General features: G+C 43.0%; 1 protein-coding gene across 1 annotated transcript in view; it reads left to right on the top strand.

Annotated features, from left to right (window-relative positions):
• The window catches only part of prkd1 (protein kinase D1), a 143,756-nt gene that overhangs the window by 76,645 nt on the left and 50,283 nt on the right, over positions 1-16,828 (top strand). The window contains exons 2-5 of the mRNA XM_028566701.1: positions 660-798; positions 11,147-11,278; positions 13,149-13,318; positions 13,417-13,440. Of these exons, the coding sequence (XP_028422502.1) occupies positions 660-798; positions 11,147-11,278; positions 13,149-13,318; positions 13,417-13,440 (465 nt within the window). The remainder of the gene's footprint in view (positions 1-659; positions 799-11,146; positions 11,279-13,148; positions 13,319-13,416; positions 13,441-16,828) is intronic.

Genomic DNA, 16,828 nt, shown 5'->3' with positions numbered 1-16,828 from the left:
AACAAAGTGTTAATTCTGACCCAGAAGGACAACAAGTGCAGGGTGGACCGGAGGACAACACAAGGGTTCAAAGTGACAAGAGATCTCCACTTTTGTGCATACCAAACATTTCATTTCTTGCATTCTGGTGAACTTTTCTGCAACAATATGTGACTTTTCTCTGTCTGTCTGTCTGTCTGTCTGTCTGTCTGTCTGTGTCTCTCTCCCTCTCTCTCTCATAGGTTCCCATTTGTTTTCAAGTTTATAATACAACAAACACAGTTCCAAGATTAATCCTCATGTTGTCAAATTTGACCTGTTCTCAAAACTTCTATATCAGAAATATGGGTTTCTTTTTAACCAAATTACTGAGATCTCCTCTTTTGAGCATACCAAACATTTCATTTCCTGCATTCTGGTGAACTTTTCTGCAACAATTTGTGACTTTTCTGCCTCAATTTTTGGTGCAAATGTCTTTTATGTAAAGCACAAATTATAATAGACTTTTGGGATGGGTCGCACTGGCCAGTATTGATTATTACCCCCCCTTGTAAATTACGCCTATGCCTGTAGCTGTTGGAAGAACGGACATAATCTGATTATAGTTGATGTCATTCTCTCTGGCTGTTGGGAGATAATCTGTCTCTCTGGTCTCGGTCTGTGTCTCTGTTCTCTGTCAGATACCCGAGTGTGTTTTCTACGGGATGTATGAGAAGATCCTGCTGTTTCGTCATGACCAGACGTCGGAGAACGTGCTGCAGCTGCTGCGTTCGGCCTCTCAGATCCAGGAGGGAGACCTGGTGGAGGCCGTGCTGTCGGGTAAGAGACGTCGGACGGATGCTGACATCACAGCAGGGAGGGGCTTCAGATTGTTATTGTATATAGATGTATTCATAAAGAATTACTTAAATAGAAGGGAACTTTATTTTTTTTTCAACCTGGACCCCATTTTCTCATGTTTTTGTATGTAAGTGACTGACGGGAACAACAATCTTTGACATCGGTCTGGTATTAAGCGGGACCGCTGCAGTCGGCAACAGCGAAACAAGCTAAAATATAACATTTAACGTAAGTTTTTGCATCCACTAAAAGTTCTGTTTTTGCCACTGACAGACTCATATTATTAATATCATTGTCTGACAACATTATGGGATGGATCCCTACAGAGATAGACCTTTTAGTTAAAGAGTAAGATCCTTTTAGTTTAACATGAAACAGGCCCGAAATCACCATCACCAAACACCACCAGACCCCATGTAAATAATCAGGACTTTTAGCGTGTATAGAGCCAGTATATTTCCACATGTAAATGGGTGAATTAAGGGTTTATTTCAACCAAACCAGAGTGGTGATTGTTGGAACATTGGAAAGATGAATCAACACGGCTTTTGGTAGTTTTATTTAGTTTCTGTCCACTTTGAATGAAGTGTGTTTTACGATGATAAAAGTCCTGATTATTTACATGGAATCTGGTGGAGATATGCTGGCTCTATACACGCTAAAAGTCCTGATTATTTACATGGAGTCTGGTGGAGATATGTTGGCTCTATACACGCTAAAAGTCCTGATTATTTACATGGAGTCTGGTGGAGATATGTTGGCTCTATACACGCTAAAAGTCCTGATTATTTACATGGAGTCTGGTGGAGATATGTTGGCTCTATACACGCTAAAAGTCCTGATTATTTACATGGAGTCTGGTGGAGATATGCTGGCTCTATACACGCTAAAAGTCCTGATTATTTACATGGAGTCTGGTGGAGTCTTTAACTAAAAGGTCTATCTCTGTAGGGATCCTTTCCATAATGTTGTCACACACCAAAAACTGCACTTTCAGTGGAGGGAAACTGACAGTGCGCAATTGCCCGATAACATTACAATGCAGCTTGTTTCGCCTTGCTCAGCACTGGACTTAATTCAGATATGGTTGTTCACTTCAGTCACTTAGACTCAAAAACATACTTGTCGAGATTGAAAATAACAAAGTTGCCTTTTTTAACAAAAACATCTGAGCCCTTCTTACTGTTTCCGTGATTTGAAATGAGTGTTGGGTTTTGGTCATTTCGTGGCACTCGTTGACAATAATAAAAAATACATAAATGTTGCTGACAGAAGAATAACAAGAACAGAGTGATGACAAGGTTTTCATTATGTGTTGACGATTGTGTGAGTGTAAAACAGAGCAGGAGGTTACAGCAATGTGAGACATCTTCACACACTTTCATTCATCCAATGCGGTGAAGTCTGACCCGCTGAGCGTTTGACACCTTTACAGAATCGAATACTCGACTCCCTGCAGCTCAGCTTTAAAAAAAAAAACGCACACGAAAACACAACTAACACTTTGGATCCAAAGCTGTTTGTGCTTTACTTTTTATTCCCTTTATTTATAGACATTTGGCAGAGTCACTACATGTCACAGCCAGGCATTTTTAAATATTATGTTCAGAAGTGTCACCAGTTGGCATATGAGTGGAACCATACATGTTTTAGGACAGTTTATATTGAACTATTTGGGTGTTTTTTTTTTTTTTGCCTGTATGTGGAGTTGTTGTCAAGATGACTGATATCGCTTTGTTCGTTAGTGCTCCTGGCTGTTGTTACAATCAGTGTTGTAGTTAATACCACCTAAACCGAGACCAAGTCATCACCAAGACCAGAGTGTGTAGAGTCCGAGACAAGATTGAGACTTTGAGGGTGAGTCAAGACCGAAAGTTTGGGGGGGGTTGAGATCAACAAAAGACCGAGACTTTGAGGGGTTGAGACTGAGACAAGACCGAGACTTGAGGGGTTAAGACCGAGACTTTGAGGGTTTAAGACCGAGACTTGAGGGGTTAAGACCGAGACTTTGAGGGGTTAAGACCGAGACTTGAGGGGTTAAGACCGAGACTTGAGGGGTTAAGACCGAGACTTTGAGGGGTTAAGACCGAGACTTGAGGGGTTAAGAGCGAGACTTGAGGGGTTAAGAGCGAGACTTTGAGGGGTTGAGACCGAGACTTTGAGGGGTTGAGACTGAGACTTGAGGGGTTAAGACCGAGACTTGAGGGGTTAAGACCGAGACTTGAGGGGTTGAGACTGAGACTTGAGGGGTTAAGACCGAGACTTGAGGGGTTAAGACCGAGACTTGAGGGGTTAAGACCGAGACTTTGAGGGGTGAAGACCGACACTTGAGGGGTTAAGACCGAGACTTTGAGGGGTTAAGACCGAGACTTGAGGGGTTAAGACCGAGACTTTGAGGGGTTGAGACTGAGACTTGAGGGGTTAAGACCGAGACTTTGAGGGGTTAAGACCGAGACTTGAGGGGTTAAGACCGAGACTTGAGGGGTTAAGACCGAGACTTTGAGGGGTGAAGACCGACACTTGAGGGGTTAAGACCGAGACTTTGAGGGGTTAAGACCGAGACTTGAGGGGTTAAGACCGAGACTTTGAGGGGTTAAGCCCGAGACTTTGAGGGGTTAAGACTGAGACTTTGAGGTGTTGAGTCCAAGACTTTGAGGGGTTGAGTCAGAGACAAGACAGAGACTTTGAGAGGTTAAGTCCGAGACAAGACCGAGACTTGAGGGGTTGAGACCGAGACTTTGAGGGGTTGAGACCGAGACTTTGAGGGGTTGAGACCGAGACTTTGAGGGGTTGAGACCGAGTGCATTCTGGGCGTGCTGGTCTTACAGGGAGGTGTGTTCAGGTGCTTTCTGGGCGTGCTGGTCTTACAGGGAGGTGTGTTCAGGTGCATTCTGGGCGTGCTGGTCTTACAGGGAGGTGTGTTCAGGTGCATTCTGGGCGTGCTGGTCTTACAGGGAGGTGTGTTCAGGTGCATTCAGGGAGTATTGCTCTCTTGATGCAGCAGGAAGTGATCGCACCATTGACCAACAAAAACCTGGTCTAAAGTCAATAACGCAGCATTTCATTGTTATTTTAACAGAGCATTAGTAAAATGCTCCTATAGGCTTGTGCACAGCAAATGCACACTATGCTTGTTACACACACAGGGACGCACAGCAGAACACACACACACACACACACACACACACACACACACACACACACACACACACACACACACACACACACACACACACACGCAGAAGATTACAAATAAAAATATTATGGTGCAAATCCTCCATCATAACGGCAATGCTCCAAGGTCCAAACGCGCCTGGCTTTTAAAGGAATGATAGATGATCTCTGATTGGTTGATTGCATGTTACGCTCAAATCACTCCTCTTCATCTCCCCCCTGAACTCTCTACACAAACATCCGTGACTGTACGGATCTGGACACATTCAAATAACTTCTCAAAACCCATCTCTTTAGAACAGCCTTCACCCTATAATAATATCACATTTCATCTACTTTTAGTTGCCGGTTTTACCGTTTCCCTTGTTTTTATTGTATTTACCATGATTTTATTGTTAAGTGTCTTTGAGTACTTTGACAAGGGCTAAATAAATAAAATGTCCTGATATTATTGTACTCTACCTTTCCTCCTCCTCTGCTGACGCTCGGTAAAAAACACTTTTTCTAACAGCTCTCTGTCAGTCTCGGCAACAGCTCGAAGTGTCGAGGAAACAAACAGGAAATTGACAATGAAGCCAAGCGAGCTCATTGGTCACAGACGACCTGTTAAGAAAACATCCTGATAATTCCCGAAACACTCATCCAGACAGGTTTTATTGGCTGTGATTTAAGCCAGAGAGCTAGTTAATAAACTCTGTTGTTTCCTCCTGGGTTTTTTTGTTTGTTTTTTTAATCAGCTCACAGTCCGCAATAAACCCCCGAGGATGATGGGATCTCACTTCTCCAATGTACTTTCTCTATGATTTATTGCTTTTATTATAGTTTGTTATAAAGACAAACACTGCAATTCAATAGCAGGCAAATAAAACTAGAAAACCAAACAAATCTGTAGACACATACAAGTATTGAAGGAATAAATATGACCGATTCTACTTAGGCTAAAAAGGCCAAGGTTTTCTGAATCCACTTCCAACTCAAGCTGTGTTCGTTGACTGGTAGACCAGAAAATAATACTCAGGATTTGCTCAGTTAAGTTCAACAAAGCTTTAGTACATGATATGGACCTTTTTCACAGCAGACATTTAAACTTGTCCTAGTAGGAAAAGCACAGCTGAGATTGATAACCTTAACGATGGCTCAGTTCCATCAAGTGTCCCGGTAAGATATTTCAGTCAGCATGCACAATACCAGGGTCTCTCCTAAGTGGAATGCAGCCATCAGTATGGGTTTAATACCAGGACCTCTCCTAAGTGGAATGCAGCCATCAGTAATGGTTTAATACCAGGACCTCTCCTAAGTGGAATGCAGCCATCAGTATTGGTTTAATACCAGGACCTCTCCTAAGTGGAATGCAGCCATCAGTATTGGTTTAATACCAGGACCTCTCCTAAGTGGAATGCAGCCATCAGTAATGGTTTAATACCAGGACCTCTCCTAAGTGGAATGCAGCCATCAGTAATGGTTTAATACCAGGGTCTCTCCTAAGTGGAATGCAGCCATCAGCAATGGTTTTAAATACGCCTGTGCTTTTCCTATTACGACATGGCAAAATGTTTGCCGTGAAAAGGGTCTATTGTAAGCAGAATACAAGGTATGCATCATGACAAACGGGTACCCATGCATAAAGACCAAGACCCCCTTTAAGACATGTTCTTTTTCGGTCTGTCCTGGGAATCTGGTCCTGTCCTATTCTCTGCCCTCTCTCTTTATTCTCTCCAGGTTCCTCCTTGCACCATGGTGTCTGTGCCGCTAATCAGTTGGTCATAGCTCAGACGTTCTCGTGAAGATAGCAAAATATGCGCAACCCCTGGAATCACCCCTGTTCTCTCCTCCCCTAAAATTAGACCCTATGTTCCCACATTTCTAGGACATTTTTAAAATTAGGTCTTGTGTTTCTAGGGTTAGGGGTTTGGGCTAGATGGGCGCACCAGATTTAGCTTAAAGCTATATTCCATCTGTAGTCCATTGCTACTGGATAATAGGTTGGGTGTAATTGGCTACCAAAGGGAGAAAGGGGGATATAGTCTGATACAAATTTATGAAAAAGGAAATGTGGGAATATAGGGCCTAATTTTGAAAACAATCTTAGGACTGTGGGAAAGTAGGGCCTAATTTTGAAAAATAAATCTTAGAAATGTCAGAACATAGAGCTGTGGGACCATAGGCACGCTCCCAGCTGTGATATATCTGACTTGGTTGCTAAATAATATGCGAGTCCCCAAAAACCAAACAAACCTAGTGAGCCAAAACACAGCATGTCATTTAATGGATAAAGTGTTCACGACGTAATATTTTTACCCCCCACACAACCAAATATACCTACAAACAGACCCGTCGCCAGACCTCAGTCTTAAGGGGGGCATATGAAATACATGGGTACCGTACAGTACGTATATTTATAATAATCATATACTCTTGTTATACTATTCGTACGTAATCATCACGTTAAACATAACCAACAGCAATATGACCAGGTAGCCTATATAGCCTACAACACATTACATAGAAGCAATGTTATGAATATCCATAAAACACTTGACTATACAACATATTAGATGTAACACCAGAAGCATCTCTCAAACATTGCATTTTAAAGCAGTCAACAGAAGGATATGCATTGCTATGCATGTGCCATGAGACATGCACGCACGCACACACACACACACACACGCGCACACACACACGCACACACACACACACACACACGCACAGAGACTTTGAACCTACCGGTACTTTGAGTGGAGGCAGCCTGTCCTCTCTCCAGTCCCTCCTGTCATTTGAAGCTGCATGCTTATTTAAGCCCTTGTGTGTAAATCTTAAACCCCTTAATGAAGAAGGTCCCGTCCGATGATACAGATGTGAATTTCCTGCAGGCATAACAAAATGCGGAGTCCTTTTCCACCGAGTATCCTACGCAAGCCAGTCCCTGTTGAAATACCAGCTAGAAGAAAATGTTATTTTTTTTAACCGAACATTTTGACTGGATATTTCCTCAACACAACCTGTTTGGGTTTGTCCGTCACACCCCCTGATTCAACAGTTAGTTGTGGCCCAAATGCTGCCCCAGTCGCAGTTGCACTTGACCTGCAGGTCCTGGCAGGCCCAGGGTCGGGCTCCACGGAGCTACTAGCATCAGGCTCAGACTGTCGTCCAGGGGCTCCTTCTCCAACGACAACATCAGGAGGCGTCGGTGTCGTATCCAATTTGGCAGAGGAGAATGTTGGTGGGCTTTTCAACCACTTACGGATATCCGTGACTAACTGAAGCGAGTAAGCCGGCAAAAACTCATCCAGCTTTCAAAAATGTGCGCTAACTGTTGAGCGGCTACACTGACGTATGCTACGTCACGTCGTAGCCTAACTTTCTTTTTAGTAAGGCCGTGATAGGCTGTTGCGGTGTAGATTCCCATCAATCAAACAAAAATCACACCATTATTTATATTTTTTATGTTTTAATGATAAAGAATGCAACATTAATGCAACACAAAATTAGCAACTATGATAATATGAAATAAAAGTCATTTTTTAGAAGAGAAGAGATCTGTGCCGCAAGTGGGGGGGCACAAGCATTTTTGGGGGCGGGCCCAGCCCCCTATGGCCCGCCCATAGCGACGGGTGTGCCTACAAAAGGTATAAAAATGGGCAACCCATTCTCACTCCCATGGCGTTAAGGCCGGTTACACACATAGACAGTATATAATGGACCAATAGACCCCGTTGCTCTGGACGGAGACCAGTGAAGGCTATTAGAAGCACTTTTCCGGTGATGGCCAGCTTTACTGCGCAGCCTCCAACTCAGAGAATGTGACGTGAGCAACGTGTCTGAAAGTGTGAAGTCTTCTGGTAGCTGTGCCAAGAGAAATCTCAATCATTCCCAATCTTACAGAGACGGAGAGCGTAGGTATATGTAAGGAGATAACATAGACACAGGCTAATTACTGATCACTAACATGCTAGTTAACATTAGTAATTATTGATCACTAACATGCTAGTTAACATTAGTAATTACTGATCACTAACATGCTAGTTAACATCAGTAATTACTGATCACTAACATGCTAGTTAACATCAGTAATTACTGATCACTAACATGCTAGTTAACATTAGTAATTAAACCTAAACATCTCATGTAAGTCGAAACTGCCTGTGAGCTTCTCCTGTACTATACGGTAATTCCTCTACTGTGTGACAGTAAGTCTCGTGGTTATGACCCAATCGTTAGCCTATTTTTACAAAAACGTCTGCTACGGAGCCGTAACGTGAGGTACAAGGTAATGGAGCCTTTTATACATTATCGTGTTTCTTTGGAACTAAACAACGGACAAATAGAGTCTTTAAACGCTTCAGATGTAAAGTTATTCGTAGTCAAGTGACGTAAAAAAAAAATGGCGGTCAGCGGAATGCTAACAGGAGGTGATGGCCAGTTAGCAACAAAATGGCGCCATGATGGCTCGAGTTCTGAAGCGAAGCTTAATGGATGTTTTTTTCCATTGATAAAAGAACAATGAAAGTGAACTTTCCCAACACTGCGAATTGGCGTGTCATACATACACTACTTAATGAGATCAGTCGGAGAGAGCAGTTAAAGTAGTTGTTAAAAGATGCAAAAATAAACATCTCTCAGCTCTGACTTGCTGAGTTTAAAAAACATTAACAGTAAAATATTGTAGGATGTTTGAGCAATATTAGGTGCTAATGTTTAAAAGATCCTGTACTTCTTCACAGAGATTTATCAAAGTGTGAACAGACCCCTGCTCTCTGAATGTTGATATATCATAACAAATGTACGCTAAACACAAATGTAGGCCTAATTATTAGTATGCCACACCCTGCTGGTTTACAGTTTCTACACCCGCGGTGTTTGTTTTCTGGTTGTGTGTTAACAAGCCAGCAGCGAACGCTTCTTAACGCATTTTATTCCACCACAGAGAACCCACACATAAATACACCATTTATATTTAGACAAGGACTACCTAGGAAACCCTCACACACACACAGAGACACACAAGTCATTTTCTGAAGCATATAATAACAGTTTGGGGAGCTTGTTCAGACTTCCAAACGTATGTTGGCCCTCCAAACAAAAGCCATAAACAATAATTTTAATAAATGGAGGTAATTTCCTGCAGCAGAATGTCTAATCAGAGCCGTATTCTGCTGGAGGACCACAGCACAGGGCAAGTGTGTGATTGTGTGTGTGTGTGTGTGTGGAAGAAAAAGGCGAAAGATTTCAGAAATGCATGCTGAGAGAGAGAAAATCGACATCCCAAACTACCCATCGTGCCTTGCCAAGCTTGCTGGCCAACAACACAAACACTTGGTCCATCTGCGCCCGTTAAGAGCCTCTCATACCTCCAAAACATTTACAAAATACCCACTAACAACCCATTCATTACTCTTTGTCTCTGTTGTGCTGTTTATCTCCCTTCCCTCTTCTCGCTTGAGTCATTCTTGGCGAGTTAAAGTAGCTCTGGTGATATTATATATTTTTCCTTCTTGTGCAGAACCAACCTAACCTTGCATGTATCTACATGTTCTAACTATAATGACATTCGTAGAGCGCAGACTTCAGTCAACAACTCTCTACCACTAAAGATAGTTTGCTTACACCAGGGCTGTAGTCAAGTCCAAGACCAGGGCTAGTTGAGACAGAGTCAAGACCAAATGAGAGACAGTCGAGATTGTAGAAAGAAAGGGTCAAATTAGGCCAAATTATTCACTTAAAAAATAAAATGGAAATATTCCCATTCTTTAACTTATTACCTGTCCTGAAGAATTCATAGTACAAATTGCTCGCTGACATTATGTCTGTGGCCAAAATGAAACCGATTGATGCCTGATGATTGAAGTATATGATGCAGCCAGGTGTGTACCAGGCAACCAATCTCGATGACTGTTCTAGATGGATTTTGAATTAAACTAATACCTGTTTTCCAAACAAGCGCTCTTCATCAAAAACAAAAGCATGTAGTGCTGGTCTCGGTCGAGAAAAACTACAATATTTGGCGAGTCCAATGGCCGAGTCCGACACAAGTCAGAGTCCAAATACCAACAAGTCCAAATACTACAGCCCTGGCTTACACCATACTTGCCAACATTTGGTTTTCAAAATCTGAGAGATTTGTGACCGTGGGGGGGGGTAAATGTTAAGTGTACTGTAAGAACTGCTGTGTTTTAATATGCTGGGTAATGTCATTTTTCCTGCTGTGCGCTACATTAAAATCAATGTGACACAGCCTAATAAAAGCGTGGAGGTTGTGGATATGACTATAGGTAAGATGCATGTCAATGGTTGCGCCCAAAACTGTTGAAATTCACACCGCGTTCACCTGCCATTTTTATCGGCTCGTCTGAACTTTCCGCGAAGAAGAGATCAACTGCGCAACTGGGTTTTAGGTTGCCAGGTTGAAGGTTATAGGTTGCCAGGTTGAGGGTTATAGGTTGCCAGGTTAAGGTGACAAACAGATTGAAAATTGTATTTGGTGTGTAGATTGTGTGAATAGGATGCGTTTCATACAAGATCATGCAACTGATCAACATTAAACAAACATATTGGTCTGATTATTTATAAAGGAGTTTGGGCCGTGCTGCAAATTACGGGAATTTCCCGGGAGAAATAACAAAGCGGGAGGGGTCCGGGGGAGAGGGCTAAAAAACGGGAGTGTTGGCAGGTATGGCTTACACTGACATTTATGCCACGTTCCAGGCAACTCGTAACTCGTGTTTTCACAACCTTCTATATAGTTCTAATAGGCAAAATAAAGTAATTCAGCACATTGTAATCAAATCAATACACGTACGGTTATGTACTACTACAGGTTATGTTTATTAAATGAAGCCCAAAATATGTCACCAACTAGAAATCGCTAGTATCAGCTAGCGCTAGCTAATGTCAACTTTAGGTAGCCACTAGTTAACGCTAGCTAGAAGGGTTTGTCGTGACTTTGCCTGGAATGCTACCAAGTCATGAGTCATGACTTGAAGTCGTAACTTTCGGGCTAAAAATTGTGTCTGGAACACAGCCTTGCTATCTGCAGTTAAATAAATGATTGCTTGGTTCATTGAGAGTCTACTGAAGGCCCTACCTGAGAGAAATAACTGGTTCTCTGGTTGTTGAATTCACTCGTATCCCACTGTCAATACATTTCCCGCAGCTTCGGCCACAGTGGAGGACTTCCAGATTCGTCCACACTGTCTGTTTGTTCACTCGTACCGAGCTCCAGCCTTCTGCGACCACTGTGGAGAGATGCTGTGGGGACTCGTACGGCAGGGACTCAAATGTGAAGGTACGAACTTACTGATGAAGCTTTTGTGGCTCAAAAAGAGAAATTGTTATTTCTTGTTATATTTCTGTGGATATGTGTTAGTGATTCCCAACCATGGGTACTTGTGCTTCTGCTAGTGCCAAGAGGTACAAGGAAAGATTATGGAGCAGCTCAACTAATTTAAAAAATAAATAAATAATGATTTAATATAAGAATGTATGAGCTGTAAAAAACCGGCAGCTTAATGTAGGCTAATGCATAATCGACTGAAATAATTAGTAAAGTATTTACTAAACAGTTCTAATAGTTAACTAAACTACTGACTAAACAGATCTAATAGTTGGCTAAACTACTAATTACATAGTGCTAATAGTTAGCTAAACCACTGACTAAACAGTGCTAATATTTAGCTAAAACTACCGACTAAACAGTGCTAATATTTAGCTAAAACTAATGACTAAACAGTGCTAATAGTTAGCTAAAACTACTGACTAAACAGTGCTAATATTTAGCTAAAACTAATGACTAAACAGTGCTAATAGTTAGATAAACTACTGACTAAACAGTGATAATAGCTAAACTACTATCTAAACAGTGCTAATAGTTAGCTAAAACTACTGACTTAACAGTACTAACAGTTAGCTAAACAACTGACTAAACAGTGCTAATACTTAGCTAAATTACAGACTAAACAGTGCTAATATTTAGCTAACAGTGCTAATATTTAGCTAAAACTACTGACTAAACAGTGCTAATATTTAGCTAAACTACTGACTAAACAGTTCAAATAGTTAGCTTAAAGTGAAAGCTTAAAAAGTAGTAGTAGTAATAGTAGTAGTAGTAGGAGAAGTAGCATGATTGCTGACCAAAACAACCTAAATATTGACAGTTCAGTTGTATGAAAAAACAACAATATCCACCTGTTAATACAATGAATCATGCTATACTTTTGGAACATACATTGGGAATCAGTGAAGGGGTACGTGAGTTTATCTGACAGGACTGTAGGGCTACATCAGCCCAAAAAGGTTGGAAACCAGTGTGTTAGACAAATTAACTCTGGAGCTAATTTTAGACATATAAGACACCAGTTACCAATAGCCGCAGCTAAACTGTTTTTGCATTCAATGATCTTCTCACATTTATCTTACTGTTTCACAAGCTGGTCCCAGGCGGGTGGGACTACGCTAAAACCTTTATGTACCCTTTACAAACAAGCTGTGAAAGTTCTTGACAAAAAAAAACAAGAACCTACCATCACTGTACGATTATTAAAAAACATAACATATTAACCTTTGACAATTTTCTCTGTTTTGCAGACGTGTCTAATGTATAAATTGACCCATGATCTTGCACCACCCCCACTCAAGCAATGTGTGTCATTTTGCAGAGAAAATGTAGGCTAAGGGTCACCAGGGCTTCTGTAAGAGGTGACTGTTACACTCAATTTAGGAAGACTACATTTGGTCAATCAGCTTTTTCATTTACTGTAGTAGAAAAGTGGAACTTAATTCCACTTCCTATTAGAGATTGTGCAAGTCTCAGCAGTTTTAAAATGTCCATAAAGACTTGGCTGAAGACGAATCAACTCTGTGATCATTGATCTTTTTCATAATATGGAATGTATATTTGTATTTTGGTTTATATGTGATGTAATGCTTGTCACATGTTGTTTGTTGTTATGTTTTTATCTGTTTTGATAGTATTGTCTGTATTATTTATATTGTCTGTATTGTCTTTTTTTTTATCTCCCTTGCCCAGGGAACACAGATGTAAATTAGCTTTATAGTTAACTCTGGTACAGGGCCTGAACTGTGCATAGTCCCTGACAAATAAACTAATAAAATACAAAAAAAATAATAAATGTTTGGTTGATGTTCTTTCTGTCCAGGCTGCGGTCTAAACTATCACAAGCGTTGTGCCTTCAAGATCCCCAATAACTGCAGCGGAGTGCGTAGGCGTCGCTCGTCCAATGTTTCCCTGACGGGGGGGCTGATAAACCTGGGGCGCCCCCTCTCTGCTGAGCCCTCACCGCCCCACTACACCGACGAGGCTTTGCTGGTCAGTCAATAATAAGTACGATAAGATCTGTCAATGGTTTTTCTTGCATTAAAACATTTGCTCTAACTTTCTTTCTTTTGTTCTCTCTCATTGTCCAGTCTCCAGTGAGTCCCAGCATGGAGGTCAGTTGCCCCGCTGTTATCCATAAAAACACTCTGTATATAATAATAATCTCTGAGGAACTGTACCTGCATTAATAAACATGTTTAGGATGTATGCTTCTAATTAATTAACAGAGAGTACACAGGATTTTAAATCAGAGTCCATCGTTTGTACAGCGTGTGTAAATATAACAAGGTCACATGAGAGACAGCCTTCTTCTAACCGTATACAAACTGGGAACTTCATTCTCAGAAGGCAAAGCACTGCTACTCTCTGCTACTTGGGCGGAGGGATTTGCTCGCAGCACCTAAGAAGCCCCTTGGTGATGAGCAGAGAATTTGCCTGGAGTTCACTCAGAGTTGGAGTAATAATCACTCCGCCCAAGTAGCAGTGCTTCGCCTTTTGAGAATATAGTTCCCAGTATGTGTACAGTTAGAAGATGGCTATGTGTCATGTGACCTTGTTATTTGTATACGCTGTGACTATACAAATCACAACATGTAAATAGGAACATTTTGGCGTTATTTTGTCACTTATTGGGAGCAGTAGGCTAGATGGAGCCGGTTACCTCCAGGATCTGTGCTAAGCTAGGCTAGATGGAGCCAGTTACCTCCAGGATCTGTGCTAAGCTAGGCTAGATGGAGCCGGTTACCTCCAGGGTCTGTGCTAAGCTAGGCTAGATGGAGCCGGTTACCTCCAGGATCTGTGCTAAACTAGGCTAGATGGAGCCGGTTACCTCCAGGATCTGTGCTAAGCTAGGCTAGATGGAGCCGGTTACCTCCAGGATCTGTGCTAAACTAGGCTAGATGGAGCCGGTTACCTCCAGGATCTGTGCTAAACTAGGCTTTTAACAGAGTAGAACTAAAGAGATAAGAGAGACATCTTTTTCACTGTACAGTAGTGATTTGAGCTTAAAGGTGCTCTAAGCGTTTATGGGCTACAATATTTTTTGTCACATACAGCAAACATTTCCTCACTATCTGCTAGCTGCCTGTCCCCTGAACACACTGTTAAAAAACGTGGTCTCTGTAGACAGCCTAGGCTCCAAAAAACAGCAACAAAAACAAACTACGCCAACCTGCACCACCAAACATAACAAGCAGTCTTCTAGCCAGTAACCGATGTTAAGAAATTTCTAAAAGACGTGTTCTTCGATTTCTGAGGAGAAAGGAGAGGCTGGGGTCGAATTGAAAGTTAAGCAAAAGGTTTAATGAAACTGCATGACAACGACAAGACAAAACAATACGCTGTAACCAGCGGACTGCAGAACCTTGTTCGCTTGTCGGGTCCCAGGTCCGCAGTACCGTGACACGACAAAACAAATGTTACACTGCAGCTGACAGCGGACTGAATCCTGCTTATCCTTGTGGAGTCACATAAAAACAGTCACGAGACATTAGAAACAATACACGGTAAACAGCGGACTGCGAAGCTGCTGGAGTCAGCTGTTTACAGTGTATTGTTTGTCATGCAGTTTCAATTAAACCTTTTGCTTAATCTTTCAATTCAACCCTAGCCTCTCCTTTTCTCCTCAGAAATCAGAACGAACACTTCTTTTAGAGATTTTCTCAACACCGACAAGGAGTTGGTTGAGCCATCACTGCAGCAGACCATGCATGTATTAAGAGAACGAGGAGGAGGGAGGGGCGAGCTAGCCTCCGTTTTGTTTGACAATACTTCGAACGTCAACAATAAGTGACGTAACCCGCTTAGAGCAGTGGTTCCCAACCTGGGGTCCGGGCACCCCTCAGGGGGGCGGCAAAGATCACAGGGGGGGCGCGCAAGTCTTTATCTGGTTTGAGGTTGAGGTAAAAAAAATATATTTATTTGCACATGTTAAACAAATTATGATGATACACTAGAATATATAATGTATACGAAAGTCAGTATAGTAGTGTCCTCGCTTAAAATTGGAGGCAGGCTACTTAGTAGGCCAAACCTCCGGGACCTCTTAACCTGGGACCCTTGCTGTCATCAGGTCAGCTGCTAGCTGCTAGATGCTAGCTGTTAGCTGCTAGCTGCTAGCTGTTAGCTGCTAGCTGCTATCATGCTCATCTTTCCTGCCGCCACGGCATCACTATTTTATGAATGAAACATGGCGGAGAAACTTAAAAGTGCTGATGACTCCTCTGTATCAAAAAAGAAAGTACAATAACTTAAATGCTGCAATAAGAATATCAGGTGCAGCTCAAGAAGTTCACAAATAAAAGCATGGCTTTGGTTTTATTTAGAAATACCATCACCTTATCGTGGTGGAGAGGTTTGTGTGTCTCTGTGAACCTGAGGGCTGTGTTGTCTGGAGCTTTGTGCTCCTGGTAGGGTCTCCCAAGGCAAAGTGGTCTCAGGTGAGGGGCCAGACAAAGAATGGTTCAAAAACCCCAATGAAAAAAGCTAAGCAGAGATGGAGTGACCCTGCCCGGAGGAAGCCCGGGCCCCGCCTGGAGCCAGGCCCAGACGGTGGGCTCGTCGGCGAAGCGCCTGGTGGCGGGTTTGCCACGGAGCCCGCCGGGCACAGCCCGAACAAGCTACGTGGCAACTCCCTCTCCATCCCATGGGCCCACCACCTGTGGGAGGAACCGTTGGGGTCGGGTGCGATGCCACATGGGTGGCAGTGAAGGTCAGGGGCCTCGACGGACCAGACCCGGGCAGCAGACGCTGGCTCTGGGGACGTGGAACGTCACCCTCTCTGTGGGGAAAAAGCCGGAACTGGTGCGGGAGGTGGAGCGCTACCGTTTAGATCTGGTGGGGCTTACCTCTCGCACAGTCTTGGTTCTGGAACCATACTCCTGGATAGGGGTTGGACTCTTTTCTTCTCCGGAGTTGCCCAGGGTGTGAGGCGCCGGGCGGGTGTGGGGATACTCACAAGCCCCGGCTGAGCGCCGCTGTGTTGGAGTTTACCCGGTGGACGAGAGGGTCGCCTCCCCACGCCTGCGGGTTGTGGGGGAAAACTCTGACTGTTGTTTGTGCATATGCACCAAACAGGAGTTCGGAGTATTCGGCCTTCTTGGAGACCTTGACTGGAGTCCTGCATGGGGCTCCAGTGGGGACTCCATTGTTCTGCTGGGGGGACTTCAACGCACACGTGGGCAATGATGGAGACACCTGGAGGCGTGATTGGGAGGAACGGCCTCCCTGATCTAAACCAGAGTGGTTGTTTGTTGTTGGACTTCTGTGCTAGTCATGGATTGTCTATAACGAACACCATGTTCGAACATAGGGATGCTCATAAGTGTACCTGGTACCAGAGCACCCTAGGCCGAAGGTCAATGATCGATTTCATAATCGTTTCATCTGATCTGAGGCCGTATGTTTTGGACACTCGGGTGAAGAGAGGGGCAGAGCTGTCAACCGATCACCATCTGGTGGTGAGTTGGGTCAGAGGGTGGGGAAGATTCTGGACAGACCTGG

The sequence above is a fragment of the Perca flavescens genome, chromosome 20 (genome assembly GCF_004354835.1).
Source record: "Perca flavescens isolate YP-PL-M2 chromosome 20, PFLA_1.0, whole genome shotgun sequence".
NCBI classification, from domain to species: Eukaryota; Metazoa; Chordata; class Actinopteri; order Perciformes; family Percidae; genus Perca; species Perca flavescens.
Note: the sequence above shows the minus strand (reverse complement) of the source record. Positions and strands in the feature narration are given on the sequence as shown.